The sequence below is a fragment of the Pantherophis guttatus genome, chromosome 2 (genome assembly GCF_059756535.1).
Source record: "Pantherophis guttatus breed Tessera chromosome 2, ASM5975653v1, whole genome shotgun sequence".
Lineage (NCBI taxonomy): Eukaryota > Metazoa > Chordata > Lepidosauria > Squamata > Colubridae > Pantherophis > Pantherophis guttatus.
Genome location: NC_142064.1, coordinates 181348549 through 181372907, shown reverse-complemented (window position 1 = coordinate 181372907; position 24359 = coordinate 181348549). Strand labels below are relative to the sequence as shown.

The 24359-nt window shown below is 35.8% G+C and overlaps 2 protein-coding genes across 8 annotated transcripts in view; one reads left to right on the top strand and one right to left on the bottom strand.

Annotated features, from left to right (window-relative positions):
* The window catches only part of KCNIP1 (potassium voltage-gated channel interacting protein 1), a 567622-nt gene that overhangs the window by 487129 nt on the left and 56134 nt on the right, over window positions 1-24359 (bottom strand). The window lies entirely within an intron of this gene.
* KCNMB1 (potassium calcium-activated channel subfamily M regulatory beta subunit 1) lies at window positions 9941-22945 on the top strand. 7 transcript variants are annotated; one of them, XR_015732529.1, is made up of 8 exons: window positions 9941-10085; window positions 11809-11933; window positions 13617-13822; window positions 14005-14173; window positions 16232-16427; window positions 19651-19796; window positions 20666-20745; window positions 22845-22945. XR_015732529.1 is itself a non-coding variant. In XM_087887387.1 (7 exons), exons 4-7 carry the CDS (start codon window positions 14037-14039, stop codon window positions 20691-20693), a joined length of 507 nt encoding a protein of 168 aa, XP_087743513.1. In that variant the 5' UTR covers window positions 9941-10085; window positions 11809-11933; window positions 13617-13822; window positions 14005-14036; the 3' UTR covers window positions 20694-22108. The 7 variants fall into 7 exon arrangements, 6 of the variants coding, with proteins under 6 accessions (XP_087743513.1, XP_034261860.1, XP_087743514.1 ...); XM_087887387.1 differs by lacking the exon at window positions 22845-22945 and having other exon boundaries at window positions 20666-22108; XM_034405969.3 differs by lacking the exon at window positions 22845-22945 and having other exon boundaries at window positions 9953-10085; window positions 19651-22108.

Below are 24359 nucleotides of genomic sequence, written 5' to 3'. Positions count from 1 at the left end.
TAAGTAATGATGTTCTTGTATATATAGACATATATATAGCTCATTGTTGAGCAGGCTGGCAGATGAGAGCTACAGGTAAAAGCTATGGCCCTCGGGTGCCTTGGGCAGGCATTGTAGTAGAGGTGGTATTCAGTAGGTTCTGACCAGTTCCGGAGAACCGGTAGCAGAAATTTTGAGTAGTTCGGAGAACTGATAAATACCACCTCTGACTGGCCCTGCCCCCATCTATTCTCTGCCTCCTGAGTCCTAGCTGATTGGGAAGAAATGGAGATTTTGCAGTAACCTTCTCCTAGAGTGGGGAGGGAATGGAGATTTTACAGTATACTTCCCAGTGGTGAAATTTTTTTTTACTACCAGTTCTGTGGTCATAGTTTGGTGGGTGTGGTGTGGCTTGGTGGGTATGGCAGGGGAAGGATACTGCAAAATCTCCATTCCCTCCCCACTCCCAGGGGAAGGATATTGCAAAATCTCCATTCCCACCCCACTCTGGGGGCAGCAAGAGGTGGCATTTGCCGGTTCTCCAAACTACTCAAAATTTCCGCTACCGGTTCTCCAGAATCTGTCAGAACCTACTGGATTTCACCCCTGATCCTTCCCCTGCCACGCCCACAAGCCACACCCACTAAGCCACACCCACAGAACGGTAGTAAATAATTTTCAATCCCACCACTGCACTGTAGAGCACAAACGTCTGCACAGATGCTTGAGGAGGACTGGGATTGCTATGGAGGGTAGCAAGTGAAAAGGCAGCAGGAGAATCTTCTGACTTCCTGTCAGTTTCCCTACTGACTTTGCTTGTGGGGAGCCAGCAAGGAACCTCAGAAATCATAATCATTTGACTCCAACGTACTGCAACATTGTGGCAATAGCAATAGCACTTAGACTTACATACCACTTCACAGCGGTTTACAGAGTCAGCATGTTGCCCCAACAATCTGCATCCACATTTTACCAACCCCAGGATGGAAGGCTGAGTCAATCTTGAGGATCAAACTGCTGAACTGCAGAGTCGCAAACTGAGCACCAAGCACCCAGATTGTGATCATGTGACCACTAGGATGCTGTGATAGCCACTACTTTGCATGTTGATCATATGTCCTACTTGTTAACCACTGTCATAACTGGACACTGAAAATTGAGGATTCACTGTATGTCAGTTTAATTTCCCTCAGTATGTTGTCCAACAACAATGTAAATTAGAAGACTGGAATTTCTCCTTAATCCCATGGTATTTTCATATGCTATGGTTATAACATTGATGACATTCAAATGTCATCATTATCTGATGGAAATTATAAAGTATTAGTTTCTGTTTGGACTAAATAATGGCTGAATAAAGGACTGGCTGGGATAAAACCAAGAAGGTCTTGTGAAAGAGGCAATTGGTTCCTTGCCTACACATTGTTATGAAGTCATCCAGGAGAACTTCTTCAACACTGATAAAAAAAAAAAACCACATACCTGGGGATGCCTCCCAACATAAATAAGTAGATTGGGAATTGTCATATTCCCAGTTCTAGTTTTTCTCCAATAGATCACAATGATCTCTGTCCTGGTAATTTCACATTTGGAGTCTAGCCTTGAGTATGTTTCAAAAATTTTAATTTTTAGAAGTTCAACAGACAGAATTCTGACCAGTTTGAAAACTATCATGAGAAATAATTCAGCCATTTATTCACTGATATGCCTTTAAAGCATTCCTGACTTGGGACCCAAACAGCTAAATGAGATTTTCTTATATCTTTTGTATTTGTATTAAACTTTCAAAAGCGATCCTTTTTTAAGCATATCATTTTCCCACATAAATCTATAAGAATTGTGCATTCTTCTACAGTCAGGAAGCACATTAAATAGAGAGAGTTGAGCCTAGATAGCTTCATAAATCAGGAGCCAAAGATACAAATGAAGGAAGCCACCGCAGAATAATCAGATTTCAGCTAGTAAATCAGAGTAAAGCAATATTACAAGAACAAAAGCCAAAACCTAGACATCATCGTATCAGAAGCCAATTTTAAGTGTCATTAGAAAACCTAATTATAATTAAAGGAAGTATCTTTAATTGGAGTATTTTCTACATTTGTTTTATTTTGGTTTGCTTTGATGCAAGTCTCCTTCCTTCCTTCCTTCCTTCCTTCCTTCCTTCCTTCCTTCCTTCCTTCCTTCTCTGTGGAGGATGTTTCATATTCTTTTGTGAATTGCTGAATGGAATTTTTGTCATTTCCAATGGTCAAATGGTCATATCTTTTAAATTTCCTATTCTTTTTGGATACATAATAATATGTGGAAATCATATCTTTTATGTTTCCAAAGGAGAAAAGCGATGTGACCATGTCAAACAACACCAGGAGCAATTCTAACACCATGATAATCAAGTCTAATTCAGCCAGCTGGTAGCACAACCTGCCCAACTAACAATCAAAAGTGTAGTTGGTAGTGTAACTGAGAGTAAGATGAAGTTAAGACAGAGCTAGCATATAAAACTAATCACCCCAAAATGACATAAGAATATTAAGGAGAATATTAAGAATATTAGATAGAAAATGTTAAAAAATGGAAATTAGGTAGTATGAATTTAGGAAGCTCTATGGAAAAATGGTAAAAGATAAGTCAACAGAAAGAGATAAACAAAACAGGATAGAGATTAGAAGACTAAAATAGCCCATCAAAAGAATAGACATAGGACAGAGAAACTATTTTGATAGTCTCTCTTTTGTAACAGAAAACAATGTATTTTTAAAAAATAATACAGCACTTTCTGACTAGATCTGATGTGTATGCCTCCTGCTTAGGATCTGTACCATCCCTGATCCCATGATCTTTTATTTGTTGTCCCACTACTATTCTGTGAAACTACAGAGAAAAACTTCCAGCATTAAAAGCCCAAAACAAATTTCCGTATCTATTTCATTCTCTGAAGAAAAGTCTTTCAAATGCTTTTAAAGGTAGAAAGACCTGTCTTAACAGTGGCTGAAATATTTATTCTTAACCATTACATGATTTTTTAAATTTTTCCTTTTTCAGGAGTCTCCATTACACTATGGAGAATAGGCTATTACTCTGGTATATATTATTTTATCTAAATGCACCTTAAATTACCATTCATTTTTATATGTGAAATGTTTGAATTCTTTAACATTGTGGCCTCCATTTTATTCATATGGGATTATGACTTTTTTTTTTACTCTCCCCAGTTAGTTATCTGAAAAAACAAGAATTTTCTACAGTCACATTCAGAAGATTCTCATTTACATTTCATTTCTTTTGCAATTACAATTTCTAGCATTCAAATGATGTCCTGTTAATGTACTGTATTTTGTCTGTAGCTTTTTTCTAAGATTAGAAATATTCTGATTCTATAATTCACTGACTCTTTAGTAACAAGAAAGAATTGCTATCCCTGATAGAAATTTAACTTAATCCAGTTCAGTTAAAACATTTATTAACCCACCTTTTAAAAATAAATTTCAATATTTTTCTGCACATGTTAGTTGCATATGGTATCTATCAATGCTTAGGGTATCCAAAAACATTATTTACCCTGCAGTTAGATTACTCAGTTTCATTACCAATAAAGTACAGTCAACACTTAGTTATTAGTCTATATAGCCTGAAGTGTGAAAGACTCTTTCCTTTCATCCCAGTCTTTTGATAAAATTATGTAGTTTTACATTTTGTACATTTTTGCAATAGAAAGAGTTGGAATATTTAATGGATAATAATAACAATCTCCACATTCCATCTTCAGTCCAGTAGGATTACTTTCTGAGAAGAAAATATATGTATTCACAGCCATTTATTTTTCCATATGAAATTAAAATCAGGTTGCAGGAAGGCAATTTGGAAATAAAAAACTAATATTAGTAAAGCAATCTGTAAGTAAAAAAAAATAGTATTAGTATAGGAAGTATTAGGAAGGAAGGAAGGAAGGAAGGAAGGAAGGAAGGAAGATAGTTACTTGCTAGGAATTATCCTTTTACATATGTTGTTTTAACTTATGATTTGGACTTGTCCAAAGTCCAGAATTAGTTAAGTGATGGACAGCTTATAAATGTTTTAAATAAATACATGTAAATATAAATAAGGGACGTTAAGCCAAAGCTTGAGTGACATGCAAATTATTCTACAAGCTATTATCAATTTTTGGGGTTGAAATGGAAGAGGATGACTACCTCAAACAAATGGTAGGTAAAGGCATGAAATCACTTGTGATTTCAAAAATTCAAACTTCTACCATACCATTTCCTGGTTGCGTTACTACAATGCATTCTACATGGGCATGCCCTTGAAGACTATCTGCAACTGGTTCAGAATGTGACAACACTTGAGTTCTGAGCACTTCACAGTCTCCTCCTATTATACCATTACACCATTTCTGTGTAAATGGCATTGGCTTCTTTCCAGGTACAATTCGAGGGGCTGGTTATCATATTTAAAACCTATATGCCATTGCTAACATGGCAACCCTCCAGGAACTGCTCCAACTTTCTCTCAGTAAAGTGATAGGCAAAACTGCATGGAGAAAGAAAAAGTCCACATTTCACACATTGATTTGAAATTAGTAGCCAGATCTCTGGTGTATTTTCTATTACACTAAATTTCAGGGAAATCCCAGAAAATCTGTATGCAACTAATCATGCATTGACTATATAAATAGTCTACCTTTAAATTTATCTTTGAATTTAGTAAATAGTTTTATATTTGCTCATTGAAAATGTAACTGTGATGTGCTTTTTAACATTTAACCATACGCTAAATAAATAATAAATGTATTTCTTGTACTCCAAATCAAAAGGAAGGCCTGCAGAATGATGTATAGTTTTCAGATTTTTTTTTAAAGCAACTACCCCCAGCTTGTATATGTAGACTTTTGGAACTCGTGAGCCAGCATCCCCTTAGCTGAGGTTTCCGAGGGTTTAAACTGAATTTTAAATGGGATTGAATGAACAGTATTTTGCTTATCTTCCCTCTTTTCCATTTGCGTCAAAGTTTAACTAATATAGAGTAATCTTCAGGAGTACTGAGAATTGTTAGTTTTATCTGAAAAGTACCATGGATAAAAGTACCATAAGTAGGGGCTTCTGGTTTGCTGCTTGTCACCGCCAGCCGATCTCTCGGGATCGCCTGCCCCACTGCCTGTAAAGAGCCGCCTTCACAACGGAATGGCGGCTTGAAAAAACTCCGTTTCCACGAGGAAATGGAGATAGAGCAGGCTAGGGTGGGTAGAGCTCTTTGCGTAGCCCCAAAAGTTTTTTTTTTAACTTTTGGGACGGAGCAGATGAGACTCCCCATATCCCTAGTCGCCGCTCCGGGCTTTGGGAGACCTCTGCTTATGCAGAGCTAGGCGACAAGAACAAGCCCACAAATTTAACAGATTAATCAAAGAGGACATGAGCTGGACCTGTGATCCTGAATCGCAAGTATTTTATTTATTTTATAAAAGTTATTCAAGAAAGTAAGAAGGAAAAAAAGATTTTTTAAAATGGCGACTGCCGCGGCTTGAGAAGGGGCTGAAAGGGAAAGTACTTCCGTTTTCTATTACTACAAAGTAGCGGAATAAATACTTTTGGCTACAATTGAAGGTAAAACTTCACTTTTGTGTCTTTTTTCTCCTGGAGATTTGATATTGATCTTGATTGGAAAGAAGTTTTTTTTTTCCCTGCTTTTCTTCTCTTTTCTAAAAAAGTTTGTCTGGGCGGAAACATGGCATTGAGATTTATAAAGTCAGACAAACAAGCAGTGGGGGGGGATTCCCCCATTAACAAATTACATGAACAAGTTCTAAGTCTCCAGTCTCAGAAAACTGATTTTAACATAATAGAATTTCTCTTAGAGGAGATTGTAAGAAGGGATGAGATTGTGAATCAGCACCTTGAAAAATTTAAGCAGGAAATTAAAGAATTGGTGCAATCAAAGTTTGATTTTTTGGAACGAAAGATTATAAAAATGGCTAATGGTTTTTCAGAATTTATGATCCAGTTGGATGCAAATACTAAGTTATTAGAGTCCAAAATGGAAGAAACTGAGGATAATTTGGACAATAGAATACAAAAAATTGAAAATGACTTGTCAAATACTCAAGATAATAGCCCAGAAGAAAAACCTAAAATGGAGGCTGATCAAAAGACTTGTAATGCAGAAAACATACAACAACGGATTGAAAGAGAAGTTTTAATGATGCAATATAATTTTACTGAATATGCGATTAGACTGAGAGGACTGCAGGAAAACAACAGAGATGATTTAAGGAAAATATCTTCTGAAATTCTGGCTGGGATTTTAAAGGTTCAACCTGAGGAAGTATTTTGTAGGATTGATAGAGTTTATAGAATAAATTCCTGGACTGCAAAGCAAAGGCAACTGCCTAGAGATGTGGTGATTTATTTTATAGATAAGGAGATAAGAAATAATATTGTGCAAAATTCTTACAATTCTACTTTGCAATGGTTTGGAAGAAAGATTTGGATATACAAAGAGCTCCCGCCCAAGATGTTATCGGAAAGAAAGAAATTTGGTTTTCTGGTAACTGAACTTAAAAAAAGAAATATTCTATTCAGGTGGGACGCTCCAGTGGGTATTATATTGAGATATCAAGGAGAAAGATATCAATTAAATACTGTTGAAAAAGCGGAAGGATTTTATCAAAAAATTTTGAAAATGAATTCAACATCTTTATGCACAATACAGGATAAGCAGAAGGAATTGGAAATAAAGGGAAAACATCGAATTATAGAGGCTTCTGTAGACAAATTGCCTTCGGATTCTTTAGACACCCCAGCTGGATTATTTACAAATAAAAGAGAAGTGGCATCAGATTCTAACGTGATTATGATTCATCAAGTTACAGACAAGCATGGAAATCAATTAGCTGATATACAATTGTCAGAAAAGAAATATGAGTTACAGCAAAACCAACAAGATCAAGTCATAAACCAGAATGAAAATCGCTTAGTCGATATACAACTTGCAGAAAGGAAATTAGGATGGAGAACAAACCCACAAAAGGAAAAGAAAAAAAGAAATAGGTCTCACAAAAATAAAAATTTCTAAATTAAGCAACAGTGAAGCCAGTTTTTTTTTTTTAAAAAAAAATGAACGAATATATGAAAAGACAGTTGAGGCGAAGTATTGGTTAACAATATCCTGAGGAGAGTGACAGACCTCTGCAATGCCGTAATTTTGGGATGTGAAAAGAGCCTTAAACTGGTTGGATTGCAATTATCTATCTTGGAGTTCTTTTTATTGATAAATGTATTATATTTATGTCGAGCTGGGTCATGCAGAAGATCTGGTTGTTACCCATTATGATGATGGGAATGAATAATCCTGAAGAAAACCACAATTACAGATACTGTATGGAATATAATTATAATGTCACTCGGGTAGTTGTTTTTCTTTTTTATATATATAGGAGGAGATTCATTATTGATGGGGGCAGAAGACAACTGAGGATTTGGAACAATCTGTTGCAACTAGGATGCTATGTTACCCTAATATGGATGATGTACTCAACAATCTAGTGGAAAGACACTAAAGAAGATATTATATGGATTATAAACTTAAAGTTATTGATTTTTTCTATATAATGGAATACTTTTTTTTTAGTAGGGTGGGTAGTAGATTAAAGATATTAAGAACTGTTGTGTATGGCAATTTTGTAGGAACGTGGGTGGAGATAGGTTAGTTTACAGATTGTTTAGTTTAAGAAAAGGGATGCTTAAGTGATATACTTATGGGACTGGAGCAAATGGATGGAGCTGAATAAATGCTAAATTAGGATTTATGGGGAAGGCTGCTTTGAAATGTTATATTAATATATACAAAAGATTAAATGTTAAAGCAGGATTTATTATATAGTTTTAAAATGGAAGGTTGTTATGAAATGTTGTATTAATATACAGATATAAGTATGGGGAGGAGAAATAGGGCAGATTATTGTTAAATCGGGAGTTATAATAATATTATTATGTTAAATTAGAAGTTATTACGCAATACTATAGTAAAATGATATTTTGAAATGTATGGTTAAAGGGGGAAGTAATAATATTAATAATATTATTAGTAAATAAGGGTCAGTATTTAGAGGAGGGAGTAAGGGGATGGTAAAATATTATATAATCTGTTATGAATTAGGTTTTTGTTGTGAGGAAGTCATGGGGGGGATGGGTGGTGAGGGGGGGTTAGGGAGGAGGGCGGGAGAAAAATGTGGGGGGAAAAATTTTGTATTTGAAAACTTTTTCAATAAAAAAAAAAAGTACCATAAGTAGGAAGCAGTATTCAGTCCAAAGTGCTAGCCTAGCAATCAGCAGTCTAGAAGAAAGGGAAATGAGAAAACCTCTCTTCATTTGAATCATGAGTACTCTGTTTATTTCACTCCAGCTTGATTTTTTAGCACCTTTGTTATGATGCTAAAATGGTAACACGATGGCTTATATCTCTGGAAAACATTGTTCTCTTATTCAAAGAGTTTCATTTGATGAACAAAAAGACTACTCCTGGTGCACTGAGGTGAACTGGAACTGAATGCTGTAAGACCAGGCCCAGCTTTTCTGCTAAGGTTGTTGTTTAACTAATTTGAGTTAAGCTCCAAGATAAATGTATGATTTCCAATATTTTATTTCTTAAATGTAATGTATTATTACAGTGGTGGGTTTCAAAAATTTTTACTACCGGTTCTGTAGTGTGGCTTGGTGGGCATGGCATGGCTTGGCGGCATGGTGGGCGTGGCAGGGGAAGGATACTGTAAAACCTCAATTCCCTCCCCACTCCAGGGAAAGGTTACTGCAAAATCCCCATTTCCTCCCGATCAGCTGGGACTTGGTAGGCAGAGAATAGATGGGGGCGGGATCAGTCAGAGGTGGTATTTACCAGTTCTTCGAACTACTCAAAATTTCTGCTACCAGTTCTCCAGAACTGTTCAGAACCGGCTGAAACCCACCTCTGTATTATTACCAGACAATATTAATTAGTGGATAAAAAAAGGAACCCAGCTGAATGCCCCAGACTAATGCAGAATTTGTGCAGTAGCACTGTACAATCCCAAAAGGAAACACAGCTACTTTAAATAAGATGTTAAAAAAAAAAATTGCTTGCAATATTTTGCTGGAATTTTTCACTGCTTAAACATCGTCTTCTCAAAATTTCTGCCATCTTTTAGTAAACAATGGCATTAAAACATGACCCTTCATTTACATCTTTTTTTCAGAATTCTAAATCTTTTGGCATCCATATCTGCAAGCATATGGTTCATTATTTAAAAGTCCTTTAAATTTCTACATACAATTATCAAACAGATTCAGTAATAACTTTTAATTTCCACGTAACTGGATGAAAAAGGTGGCAGTCAAGATGTAACAATCAAGTAAACATAATCTTTGGGGAATCTTTGGCCCATCCTTATCAAAACCTTTCTATTTTTTTTATTATTATTATTTCTCTGTTTTCTTCATTTGCTGAGAGGCATGTTGCCATGAGGAAAAATAATAATCACCAAGGTAACATCATGGCTTATCATGTTTTGAAGTCCAAGAAAATCAACACTTTGTGTTCAATTGTTCATATAAATCCAAATGTATACTGCATTCGGATTTATATGAATAATTAAACACAAACCTTATCTTAATATAAAAATGAGAAGAAGAAAAGTAATGGCTGGACAGTAGAATCTCTTTAAAGTTACTATTTAGAAAATGCCACGGATTCTCAGTTACTTTAAAAAGTATGCCAGTGCACGGAGATTATATTTAGTTGCATTATAACATACAAAACAGGAATCTTTCCATTTCCAGCACAAAGGAATAGAGGATTCTAGCTTACAATTGTTCATAACACATCAGTCACTGCATTGCACTATTAATCTTGTAAAACTCTGCATGTTTCCATACCTTACCATTTATGGTAGCAGAAATCTCATACTAGGAAAGTTAGCTAAACATCCATTTTCAAAAATCAGCAGCAGCAACTTTGGAGGAAGGTAATCGTTTTACAGCTGACAGATTTGCTACTTGGGGGCCCAGCACGGAGCTGATCTTTGCAGATCATTTTTTTCCCCCAAAATTCATGAACTTCTCAGCCACATTTCAAAGGCGGTAAGCATGACTTCCGAAAAGTTTCTTTTCAGCAATCCTGTGTATACAACGCTTCTGAATAACATGAACATTTGAACTATTAGATTCCTATTAGAGTTTTACCAGATTGCAGAAACATTTAAACCTTATTTTAAGTAAGAACAGAAACAAAAAACACAAGGTGTTTTTTATCAATATATTTTCTAAAAAAAAAAAACCAGAATAGTTTTGTGTTTATGATGTTAAGATGACGAGTTTTAGTTTATGGGCACACAGTGGCAGCACCGTAGTTTTATTTAGTGATAATTAAAATCATTTAATGTTTTAACGAAAAGGATTTGAACTGGATGTTTTTCGAAATGTCCATTCCTGATTTCTTGAAGGGATTCAGTGTTTTGAAATACTTTCATTTTCTTTAATAACATTATTTTAGAATGCAAATTAATATTGAGAAAGTCTATAGTAATATAAAATACAGAAATGTCTAGCGAGCCAATTGTGAAAGGTAGATATTTATAGCAAACAAGTAACAGTTTTGAGGGTGAGGGGTGTAATGTTCTAATTTTAGGCAATCAGATGTTAAATGGATTTCTTTAAAGTACATTGTTTACCATCTAATTTGGATTTCAACTCTTTTAGTACATTAGGGTTATTAAACTTGTAATGGCAGCATTAAATTGAAATATTACTTCATTGTTTCATGTCAAAAGTCATACCTGTGGTTCTGTTATCAACAGTGTCTTTATCATTGAACTTTACAATGTACAGATAAAGAAAAATGTGACCTGGAACCAAATGTTATATAATAGAGATCATTCCTGTTCAACAGTGATCTCAATTTAATCTGATTCGTCTCACTAACTTTTCTTTATCTTTATCTCTAAATCTCTCTTCGGTGTTTTTCTAAATGTGCAATTTTGAAACTTTCCCAATTTCCAGTGTAGATTCTTTCTTGCCTTTACTCTCCCCCTATATACAGTTTGGCACGTAGAGAACTGATATTTGTAGAAATATTGTTCACTTTATAAAATAAGTACATAGAGAGATTGATATTTCAGAGATTAAGGAAAGAATGATGGTTTCCACAAAGAACTGGGCTCTGATATAGCTTTTCAATAGAAAATGAGCACCATTGCATAAATTATGCAGCACATAACAGCATATAAAGAAGCAGTAGAAAACAAGTAAATCTATTGTTTAAAAATCAGGTTTCTTAGTGGTTTTTTTTAAAAATCTATAATTTATATTTAATTATTACAGTAAAATTGTTGTGGAAAGAGATTTACAATATGTTCTTGTCCTTGGTGTAAAAGTATTGAGATTCAAATTGAGATTCAATTGGCTGGAAGATCAAGAGTTCAAGAATTATGGGTTCTGAAATTCATGATGGCAGTACTTAAGTAAGGTGGAGGAGTGTTATCCTCTCTTCCCTACTATCCAAATTCCTTTAATCCCTGAAATGGATTCAATAATGGATTCAATAAATAATGGATTCAATAAATAAATTCAAATTTCTCATGAACTTTTCTGAAAACATTTTAAAAGGGCAATAAATAAATTAAGGAGAACTTTTCTTTTTTAAAAGAAAGATCAAATCAGACTCTAGAAGAAGAAAAAAAGCATGATAAAAACCAAATCCAAGACTGGGATAAACTGATGTACTAGGAATCCTGCAACCAAGATTGATTATGTGCCATCAAAGTCAATGTCAACTGTTAACAACCATATGGATTTTCTCTACTAGGATCTTTTCTCAACCCAGTCCTACAGACGTTCCAATGGTGCACTCACCGTCACTGTAACTGAGTCCTTTCACCTCCCCAAGCATTAGAACCTTCTCTAGAAAGCAAGGTTTTCATATTATCTGAGGTAGGTCATTTGCACCTGATGTTTGTGCCTTGAGTGAAAACTCTGACTTGATGTATTCAATTCCCTACTTATGTATTTTCTTATCCCTCCATGGTATTCTCAGGAGTCTTCTCCAATACCAACGGGCAAAAACTTCAACGCAATTTCTATCCTGCTTCTTCAAAGTCCAACTTTTACTTCCATGGAGTCTTAGGAAAAACCATTGCTTGCACTATTCTGATCTTCATAGATATATGCACATCAACCACAAATGAGTATCTTTTTCAAGGCCTTGCTGGCTGCTTGAATGCTACTCTGTGCTAGTCCATGGTGTGATTCTCGACAACCAATTTATTTAGTGTTGATGATTCTAGGCAGAAGCTATTCACCCCTTCAGTATGACAGTATCTTCACTGTCATTTCTAAAGCTGGTTGTTATTTCTGTGATCATTAGTTTGGTCTTCTTTATGTTTAATTTTAGTCCCATTTTTTTTTGTCTGTGCTCCTTAACTTTCATTACTAGACCTTGTAGATTATTTGCACTTTCAGCTATCAGACAGCATCATCAATTTGGCACAGGTTATCGAATCCTCCCTTCCAGTTTTAAAGCCATGCTCATCTTCTTCCTATCAATTTAGCTCAGGAATCTAAAGCTTTAGACTCCTGGACTTAACACATGAGAACTGTATTAAAATTTGAAAGCAGTTTATTATCCAGCACCCTGTGAGAGAATTGATGGGGAAATAATATGGAAGAAATGTTCAGCATAGCACTGTTCTTAGAAAAGAAGCTGTTTTAGGGTCATAGCATCTTACACTGGAAGTTATTCAAGGGTGTCCATTAAGAAGTATATTATGTCTAGTTCCCTTTTTCACAGCATGCCCAAATGGCATAGTTACATGGCATCCGAGCTGCAATAGACTTTACAAATACACTCTCCAAGGATTGTTATAAATAGTTTCACTATTTGGATGACTTTGGGGGATTGCACAAGACTGCAATTCAATTGAAAGGAGAGCCTGAGGGTGAAGTAAAATGAATCACAACCTCTCCACTGTCACCAACCCCAGCATCACTGATATGCCCTTCTCAAATAAATCTGTCTTCCTTCCAAACTTATAAACAAATTCCTGAAAATCGGACTACAGGGAAAGGAGAACTTTATTCTGCCTGCCACACCTCTGACAAAAACACTTCTAAAGCTGTTTTGTACCAAAAGAGGATAGGGAGGGTAGTTATGTATTACCTAGCAAAAGAAGGAAATGCATAACACAGGATTCCTTAAACTTTTTAAACAGGGGGCCAATTCATCGGTGGGTCTGGCTAGATGGTCATGTGACTTGGTGGGTGTGGCTAGGCCATGTGACTAGGTGGGTGTGGCCAATTTAACAGTCTATTAAACAATGCACACAAATTAAACTTTAATTTGTTTCGCTCCTGGGGGTGTTTTGTTTGCTTTTGTTTGCATGTTGCTCTTTTGGTTGACTTTTCTTTTTACTAGATTGTTTTTTCAGTTGTTTAGGAGTCTAGTGATCAACTTCAAGAAACTCAGTTTTGCAGCAATTCTTCTGAGCCCCAAGGAGCTTAAAATCAACAAGTCTCTCTCTCTCTCTCTCTGTGTGTGTGTGTGTGTGTGTGTGTGTGTGTGTGTGTGTGTGTGTGTGTCTATATCTCTCTCTTTCTTTCTCTCTTACATCTCTGCAGGCCAAAAATGGGCTAAAACTGGCTGTGTTAGTCTGTGCATGGGATGAGAACCGCTAATTTCAGGAAATGAAATGCCCTTTAGAATTTTGGCTACGAAAATCCACCAGCATTTACAAATGAAACACTGAACTGTTCCTATTGAGAAAAAAAGATACTCGATGGTCTGAGCACCTGAAGTGTGATTTTTTGATGTTACCCTTGAAAAAGTGAGTAAATACTATTGTATAGCTCGCAAAATTGGGCTTGTTCTCAAGTTTTTATTTTTGGCAAGCAAGTACTTAATGATATTAAACCGAGTTATATGCAATCTCTGGGATAAGGATGAGTTTACTGTTAGTGGAGCTGTCATACAAACAAACCTGATAGATTTGATTATATTTTTATGCAGAGATAAGAACCACAGAAGCATCCCAAGAAGTCATGTTACAGAAAAAGGTGGTGGCATTACAGAAACGAGGGGAGACCAGGGCCCTATGGCTAGGTTTGGGAATGATGGCCTGCTCAGCAATGATGTATCTTTTTATTGGTATCGTCCTGGTGCCTTTACATAGAGGAAGGTAAAAGAAACGTTATTTCTTAAACCATGCAAAAAAGAAAAAAAAAGTGGGTCTCCAAGCAGCAAGTGAGTCTGTTTGGAAGCTTTGGCAACTTTAGCAGAAGACATTAGTGGAAAGACTGGAAAATGTCTTTCTTCTATGCTGTGGGATGACTAGGTACAAAACGTATGCCTTATTTCCATGATTTATTTCCTCTCAGAGTTTTGCAGAGGTGGAGAAACTAAACTAATTGATTTTTAATGCATCATTTGTCCCTTTAAAATGCTGGGGAAGGGAGAGATACCAATAGAGAGTATGTTCATCTCCAGTGAATGGCTAGCTGGATTATACAAATGAATCTGGTGTCACGTAGCTCTGAACATGTGATGCCTCTCAAAATGGAAATTCTATTGTACTCAGAAAGCATTTAATAAATAATCTTCATTAATATATTAAAGCTGAAACATAAATTGTTAAACTGGAAGCTATGTTGGTTAAATGGAAGAAGTTTTTGCTTCTGGAACACAGGAATTATCATCTTTCTTTCATAGTTAACTTAATACCGTACTTGTATGGCAATAGTATAACTGGGCCAGGATTTCTCCTTCGTTCTTTTTTCCCCAAGGCCGACTTGTGACAATAGGTTGAGGAAAGTCCAAGCATGACAACATAAAGCTGACTCATTAAATCTCTGTGTGAGATTTATATACCCAGTATAAACTGTATGTGTAGATGAGTATATGTCTCGGTATAAATGCATACACCCACACGCACGGAGGGTAAGGACAAAAAAGTAAATTAATACTAATTAAATTAACAACTACTAATCAAACTAACTGCATGTAAAATAAAATACTCCATTTAACAAAACGGATTCATCCCTATCTGCACATATCAAACATAGAAATTCACCTCCACATGTATTTCCCTCCATTTCAGGAAAAAAAAGAGCAGAAAAGGGAGAAAATAATAGAAAGATGGAATGAAAGAAAGACATCTGAACTAGGGGGGGGGAGGAATGTTGTTGAAGGGGAAAAAGTATGGATCCATGTGTGTGGGTGTAAGAGAGAGAAAAGTCAATCCTCCATAAGAGTCAGAGATCCCTAAACTACTATGGATTCTATTCTGAGGCACCGTGGGATCCCAGGTAGGATTTTTTTTCTATAGAGACCATTCCTATCTCCACTTGAGCCATCAAATCCATTAGGAACTAACATTCTTTTCTGCATTATTCCAAACTGATCTGAATGTGGAAAGGAATCCTGAACTAATTCTAATCACTTACTCATCAACCTCTCTATCATATATGTTTTGAAATATCTTTCTATTCAAATTTTAATAATCTTAATTAAATAAACATGAGAGCCAGTTTGATGTAGTGGTTGAGCCATCAGGCTAGAAGGGCCAGGAGACTGTGATTTCTAGTCCCACTTTAAGCAGGAAATCCAGCTGGGTGATTTTGAGCTGGTCACTCTCTCAGCCCAACCCACCTCACAGGGTTGCTGTGGACAAAATTGGAGGAAGCAGTATTAAGTATGTTTATAAATGTGGGATTTAAAAAAATATGATTGTGTTACCCTAAAGAGTTTGTATTTTATTGGCCTATCAGATGATAGGAAAAGCATACTCAAAATCAGTGTGTGTGTGTGTGTGTGTGTGTGTGTGTGTGTGTATGCCAGAGCATTTGCTAAAAGTGTACATAAGAACTGTGATGGTGCAGTGGTTAGAATGCAGTATTACAAGCAAACTCTGCCCACTACCAGCAGTTCAATTCTGACCAGTTCAAAGTTGACTCAGCCTTCCATCCTTCTGAGGTGGGTGAAATGAGATTGTTGGGGGCAATATGCTGACTTTTGTGTACACCACTTAGAGATGTCTATAAAGCACTGTGAAGCAGTATATAAGTCTAAGTACTACTGTGATTGCTATTTGCCTTTACTCATATGGACAATATAATTTTAATACTGTTTTGTCTCACCGTATTTTTCACACAAGTTGTGCTGACAATATCAAAAACAGATATTTATGTACTACCAGGCTTAAGTTATGCATAAATTCTTAATAAATTTGTCTCTGCAGTGTCTGGGCTGATGAAGGTGAATGCAATGTAGTGACAGCTAACATCAAGGAAAAAGTCCATTGTTCATTCATTGAAGGCTCTGAGGATAAAAATATTTTTCACTATCCTTGTCTGGAAATCTATGTGAATTTAACCCATTTAGGGCAATTAGTCATGCTCTACCACACAGAGATCACTGTGGACAGAAATCCCAAGGTTTGTATGCTATATATTAAGGCTGTGCGTTCTATTACTACTCAGCAAATTCTAACCAGGATACATGCAAGAAGAGATATAATAAATGGTGATACAATGGCTATTCTTGCCAAATTATCCTTTCTTGTCCTGAAATATCATTGAAGCAAAAGGTAACTCCCTATGGCAGAATTTTGTTTGTCCTGGTAGATAATGCAAATAATAAAGGTTTCTGAATAGTAATGAATTTTGTTCAACCACAATCCTGAATTCCTATCCTGTCAGCGATGGGCAATTTTGATGGTATTTATGCAGTTGTTCCTTGCATAAAAGTCAGGCATCACTTGGGCTCAAAGGTATTTAAGTAATAGTTTGATGGAAGGCAGCATTGTTTTGCCTCAGGGAAGTTCCCCACATAAATAAATTTATACTGGCTTTGCCTCAACTCCTAGACATACTTCATATAGCAGCTTTCAAAGAATGTTATATTTAAACCAATAATGTTACCTTCTTCATATATTATATTTCTGAATGGCTCATCTCTCTCAAAGAGGGACTCTGGGCAGCGTACAATAAATAAAAGTCATTATTATTCAGTATCATTACTGCAATGTTACATGTGCAGGAATTATTTCTGTCCTCCCAAATCCACATTTTCTTCTGGGATTCTGAGCGATACAGATCATCAGAGGTTATAGCAGAATAAAACTAAACATGCTCATCCTTGTACTATGCAAGAGCAATTTATAATTATATCAAATACTATAAGCTGTGTATATTTGCTATAATATATAAATGCTGTTTCTTCTACCTAATCATGTTTTACATTCCTTCATTTTCAAGCTCATTTCTTATGGAAGCCATCACTTTGCTATAATTCATAGCCTAGCAGAAAATCATTTCATTTACACAGCAATCTATAATTCTGTAGATAAAAACAATGAAGCAAATTTCCCTAAGGGGTAGCTCAACATTTACTTTAAGGCCTTGAAATGGTGCTTACACATTCAATCTCCAGCAGGCAAGAGCAATTAAAAAGAGAAATCAGGAATACTCACGCTATTGCATAGGCAAAAGTTTCAGAGTTTATCTTTCGCTCTCCTCTGCTCTCTCTATGCCAGCGTTGAAACGCTGACAGCAATATTCAGTTAGTTCCTTCAAGAATCTGGGGTGGACCTCAGATTTCCAGCCTTTTCAATTAAATAGTCCTAATTTTAAGAGAGTACTTTTTTTTCCCGTAAATTAAATATTACTATGAGCTAATTCATCTTAAGTAAAATTGGATCTCTAAATTATAACTAGAAATGCTGCTTCATTTATTTTCAACGTTTTGACTTTGTAAATAAAAATAAGCACATTTCAAATTTCATATTACAACAATATAGTAGACATTCCAAGGCATTCTACCCAAGGCACTGGACCATCATATGGTTCATAGCACTAGACTTTCGTCCTTTCCTTCTCCGATACCATAGAATCCTATTAATGCTAAATATTTCGAATTTTCTCAAAATATTTCTTAAGGCTTCTTATATAATTAGACAATTGATACTACTCTTAGCAGAACATCAAATTCATCTCACCAATAATTCACATCGTCTCCAATATCAATGGCTAACCTAACCTTTCAGCATGCTAAAAATTTTAACAGCATCATTCAATATATGTTTATCCCCCAAGAAATTTATAGTTTAAAGTATATATTAGTCCACTTTAACTGCAATATTTGTAATTTTTTCTTCATTTCACCAGTGGTGAAATCCCATTTTTTTTTTACTACTGGTTCTGTGGGCGTGGCTTGGTGAGAGTGGTGTGGCGTGGTGGGTGTGGCAGGGGAAGGATACTGTAAAATCTCCATTCCCTCCTCAATCCAGGTTAGGATTACTGAAGGTTACTGAAAAATCCCCATTTCCTCCTGATCAGCTGGGACTTGGGAGGCAAAGAATAGATGGGGGCGGGCTAATCAGAATTTTTACTTCCGGTTCTCCAAACTACTCAAAATTTCCACTATCGGTTTTCCAGAACTGGTCAGAACCTGCTGAAACCCACCTCTGATCCATTCATCCTAACTTTTGCCCCTTTACTGCTTTCAGCACCCCACCCCACTCCAGGGGAAGGATACTGCAAAATCTCCATTCCCACCCCACTCTGGGGCCAGCCAGAGCTGGTATTTGCCGGTCCTCCAAACTACTCAAAATTTCCCCTACCGGTTCTCCAAACTGATCAAAATTTCTGCTACCGGTTCTCCAGAACCTGCTGGATTTCACCCCGACCCTCATCTCTATGTGTATTGGGGAAAAAGTGAAAACACAAGCTATAACATTATAAATATCTACTGTACATCCCAATTTATCCAATAGGATTTACTCCCTAAGGCTACAGATCAAACATCTGTAGAAAATTATAAGGAAGCAAACTATACATGAAACTTAATTGCAAGGATAGACATAGTGTTCCCTTCATTGTTTACAAACGAGAAAGTCTCACTATCATAACTCTAAGATGAAATTCAAATATTTAATTCCAAAACATTGAGTATAATTCTCAAATTTCAAAAATGTATAAAAATGTAGTACTTTTAAAAAATCCTATAATATTTTCCCCTTCTTCAGCAAAATTTAATGAATCCATTTTCCTCTAATCTAAAATCTTGCTTATTAGCAAATGTGTCAGTTCATTCCTAATGTTCTATTTGTACGCTGTCCACAGTTATGCAGATGAAATGGGTGGTGTACAGATTTGATAACTAAATAAACAATTTCCCTTCTATCTATGCTCACATAGATAATATTCCGGAGGGAGGGAGAGAGGGAGGGAGGGAGGGAGAAAGGAAGGAAGGAAGGAAATCTATGATCCCAGTTTTTCCTAGCAATATTTTCCTTGTAATCCTATACTCTACCTATAGAACAAATAGTTCCTTTAGTTCTAATCACAGCAGAGAAAAAGACTTTTGATTCCTTAATTGCTTGTAAGAATAGGTTGAGTTATGATCTTCCTCTGACCCTGAAAAACTCTGATTAACAATAAGTAAATGAAGGATAGCTTTGGAAAGTTCATGGATTCCCCTACAAAAGTCACAATAGGATACATGTAGTATTCATAATCTAATTCACAACAGCCACAGTGCAGGAAAAAAACAATATTAAGGCAGCACTGATTAAAAGTACCCCCAAATTACTGTTTTACTTTCGGTCAATAATTTTGAAAAGCAGTAATCCTGAGTTTTCTTTCTTTTCTTCTGCAGTGCTCTTATATACCGCCTGATATGGAGAATTATAAAAAAGTTCAGCAGCATGTAGAAATGATAAGAGACAATTTCAGAAAGCATCAGAGGTTTCTTTGCCATTATGACCCATCAAGGAAAGAAAAGAGCGTCCTTTTCAAGAGATTGTATCCTCCAGAAGGCCTTCTCATTGCTTTTGCCTGGCCAACTGTGCTACTGATTGGTGGAATCTTGATAGTCATCTTGGTGAAACTAAGTCAGTATCTTGCCTTAGTCTCTGCTAAACAACGCAGAACACTCATATAGCTTTTTCTAACTAAGATCTGGATTTTGCATTCACTTTTGTACAGGTCGTCCTTGACTTACAACAGTTCATTTAGTGACTGCTCAAACTTACAAATGGCACTGAAAAAGGGGACTTATGACCGTCTTTCATACTTATGACCCTTGCGGCATTCCAGGAGTTATGTGATCACCTTTTGCAATCTTCTTACAAGCCAAATCAATGGGGAAGCCAGATTCACTTAACAACTGTGTTACTAACTTAACAACTGCAACTGCAATAATTCACTTAACAACTGTGGCAAAGGTTATAAAATGGGGCCAAATTCACTTAACACATTTTTCACTTAGCAACAGAAATGTTGGGCTCAGTTATGGTCGTAAATCAAGGATTACCTGTATTAGAGGCAAATCGGGAGTAAGTTCTCAAGTTTACACTGAGGATAAACAACACTGCAGTAAAGATAAGGAAAATATAGATAAGAGGAGACATCAAATTAGACAGGAGACATTCAAATTATACTTGTCTGAGTTCACCACATTTTTTACAAATTCAGTTATATTATTTAGATTTGACAAAATACCTTTTGTTAATATTTCTAGTCATCGTGAGGAATTTGGATGAGGTAGCTGATTTAATTTTTGTTTACATGATCACTGAACCATGTAAGCACTTTCTCCATTGAAGGGGTGTTCTTGCCTCTGTAAAATAGCTAATGAATTTCTGAGGTTATCCTTAACAAACTGAAGCAAGCTATCCCAAAGAAACAGAAGTGCTCTAGGCAACATAACACGGAAAATTGTGTTTTGGAAAGTGGAGCAGAAAAATGCACCGTGAGTTACTTCGATATTCAGTATGAAATTAACAGGATGGTTGCTGTCTCTTTCTGTCCTCCAGAAAATGAGGGTTGGTCTATTGTGGTGACATGACAACCAGGCAACATATTATTATTATTTTAAATCAGTTTATTCTAAGCATTTTCCAAATTCATTTTTAAGAAAATGAACATCTAAGTATCTGATTAACCCTGAGGTAATGAGTAAGTGAAAGTGAACTTACATTTTCTTTCCTAACCTCCTTCCTTAGAGGTCATCTCAAAATTCAGGTGATAATAAAAAGATTTTGTATTTCAAGTTTAGAAAATTAGGCAAATTACTGAGGCATGTTAATGCAGCATACACTTTTATCCCTGCAAGATCAGTTTATTATATGGAATGGCAGATTCTGTTAAACCGATGATAACAAAAACTATCTATCCAGTAACTGTGGGATGGAAGAACATACATTTTTCAGTTGTAACGAATCTGCAGGGAGTAAAAATGCACTTATTTTAATTAGATTATTCAAGGTGCAGTTTATATGATTTTCTTCACCAGCCTTGAAGCAAGCACCATAAAAAACTCAATGTACTATTAAATTACTATGATGCACTACTGTAGTCATTATCATTAGCTGTGCATTAAGCTAACATTTATAGCTTTAGTGCTCAGTGAACTGCACAGCTGCCTGCCTATGTGTTGCCTAAAGCCATAGTTAACACATTCACAGAAGCTTCTTAAAAGCAGATTCTAACTATCAGTCCAATAGCAGCTTGAGCTAAAGAAATTATGTCTGTGCAATGTTTTCTAATGAGCAACTCTTCACTGCTTACTACAAAGCAATTATTTTGCCATAATGAATTGGCACTTGCAACAGAAAGCGTGGGTTGGTTAAAGGGATATTACCTGCTTTGAACACCAATTTGTTCAGCATTCTTTCCTCTTTCATAGGGTTTATCATTGCCCAGCAAATCACTGATTTAGACCTAAAATTAAGACTCGGCTGAATTCTCCCAGCATACATATTTCCACATTTATTCTTTCTAGTATATGAACTCAGCCTAAACTAGACCCAATTTGTTAACCATAGACCATCTCTTCGGGAACACAATTCTCTGTGTTGCTTTTGAATCATTGTGCCAACAATAGTTAAAAATGTATCCACTGAGCTTTATTTGCTCTGCCAGTTTCACTATTTTTATGATGTATAATTTTAGTAAGTATGTTGGTTATAATAGTAAAATGTAATACGAACAAAAATTAGAAAGAGAAAGAAAGAATAAAAGATGCAAGGAAACAAAAGAAGAAATTAATATTTCTATAATAAATAAAAAATATAAAGAAATGACTTCCAACCTTTGTCACAAGAATAAACAAATTTAGTGACTCTTCATTTCCTCTTATGGTAGTTTACAAACAATTAACTCTTCGACCTATATCCCACCCCTTATCTATAGACAAATCTATAAAAATTCTCTTTTAAGTCCATAAAGAGTTGCCTGAGGTAATTTATTTTAAATTTGATCAAATAAACCAACTTTATATTCCTTGTTTTTATTTCTAACAGTCTTCATCTTTAGCCAATTCAAATATTTTTATCTATTTATTTGTATCCCACCTTTATTATTGTTGCAAGATTTGTTTTTTCATTATTTCTTTTTTGTCCCATCACACAGAATTTTTCTAGGTTTTAATAAGCCTCTTATTTTAATCGAATAAGAAAGAAATTGTCTCAGTCACTCTCTTGGTTTATAATTTGTATTTTTCTCTAGTCAGATAAAATTTGTTCTACATCTGTCATTTCTTTACTAGCATCTAGTATCCAGTTTTTAAATCATGAAATTACATATCTCTGTCTTCCAAAAACCAAAACACATCTATTTCTCATGAGAAGCTGTTTGTTCTTCATAAATAATTTCAAAATCTTGGAAAAGTTTCAGGATTCAAGATTTATATAGAACTTTATTTATAACTTTCTAAGATCAAAATCTTATCAGTTTTTTGCTCTTTATTTCAGATTCCATATGTTCTTAAGCTTGCAATTAATTTTTCTTTTGTTCAGAGTTGAAGTTAAATTCTCCCAATGAAGACTTTTCAAACTTGTCATTCTAAAGGTCTTTAACAGCTTTGAAGTTGTTGCAATTTCCAAAGGTGATAAGAAGTGAGGTTGCAAACTTTGTGTCCTTTAAAAGGCCCCACTATGGTTCCAAGCAAGATGGATAATTAACATTCAGCTGCCTGCAATTACTGCAAGTTCGAATCTCCCCAGGCTCAAGGTTGACTCAGCCTTCCATCCTTTCTAAGGTAGGTAAATTGAGGACCCAGTTTGTGGGGGCAATAAGCTGACTTTGTATAAATATACAAAAGTATGAAGGCTATTGTTTAACGCATTGTAAGCCGCCCTGAGTCTCCGGAGAAGGGCGGCATATAAATCAAATAAATAAATAAATAAATAAACAACAAACAAACAAACAAACAAACAAACAAACAAAATAATCTCTTCATGTCCCAGCCATCAAATCCACAGAAAAGCACTATATTGTGGTCTTTCCAAAAGGAAATGCAATCCAGAGCACCCGTGGACAATCTACTGTTCATTTCTATCCAGAGAAGTTTCCAGGAATTGGTCTACTCATCAGTTCTTTGCTGCTGTTGTTGGCACTTTAATTCATCATTCATCCCCCAGAAGTCCAGCTTCACTGTCTTTAAGAAGGCAGGTCATGAATTACCACATCCTGGCTTATTTAGCTTATTATAAAGAATTTAGCATGGACCATTGTCCTGCAAATATAATGCAAAAAATATTTGTCAGCAAATTGTTTTATAGATCACATTGTATCAACTTTGGGTCAACTTTACTCATGTCTTCTCCTGGCTTCACATCCTATTTCATATTTACTGATTTTAAATTTATAACAACATTAATGCTCACTATAGCCATGACAGTTTCCATATGAAACTGTTCTGTAATTTGTAATTGTCATCAGAAGCCCTGTGATATATCTCATCACCTTGATAACAACATAGTAGACCTTTTTGGTAGTTGCTAGATTATCTGCATTGAACATATTGTCTCTCTCAATTATGATAGATTTAATGTTGATTTAATGTTGCCCCTTTTTAAATTTTGTGTACCTTACCCCTTAATTTGAAAAACATTCTCAATTGTTTGGCATGTTAATCTCTTCTTTTGTGTTTTAGGCTAACATTATTTTTATAATGCCGCCACATGTTTTATTGGACCCGTGTCCCTCCTGGTTGGTACTGGCCTCCCGGGAGGTTACACGAGGCTGGCTCCAGGGGATTATAACTGCTTCTCTGAGTGAGGGTGTCTTTCCCGTCACCGTGAAAGAGGTGGTGGTGAGGCCCCTCCTCAAGAAGCCTTCCCTGGACCCGGCTGAATTAGCCAACTACCGTCCGGTCTCCAACCTTCGTTTTGTGGCGAAGGTTGTTGAGAGTGTGGTGGCACGACAACTGCCCAGGCACCTGGGTGAAGCTATCTATCTAGACCCGTACCAGTCAGGCTTCAGGCAGGGGCACAGCACAGAAACGGCATTGGTCGTGTTGGTGGATGATCTCTGGAGGGTTCGGGACAGGGGTTGCTCCTCTGTCCTAGTCCTATTAGATCT

Bases quoted from the DNA above. Each gene is read 5' to 3' on its own strand.
- KCNMB1 (XM_034405969.3), top strand. From the start codon at position 14,037: ATGTTACAGAAAAAGGTGGTGGCATTACAGAAACGAGGGGAGACCAGG. The intron at 14,174-16,231 runs GTAAAAGAAACG...TTGTCTCTGCAG, and splicing joins GTGCCTTTACATAGAGGAAG to TGTCTGGGCTGATGAAGGTG. The intron at 16,428-19,650 runs GTTTGTATGCTA...TTTCTTCTGCAG, and splicing joins CTGTGGACAGAAATCCCAAG to TGCTCTTATATACCGCCTGA.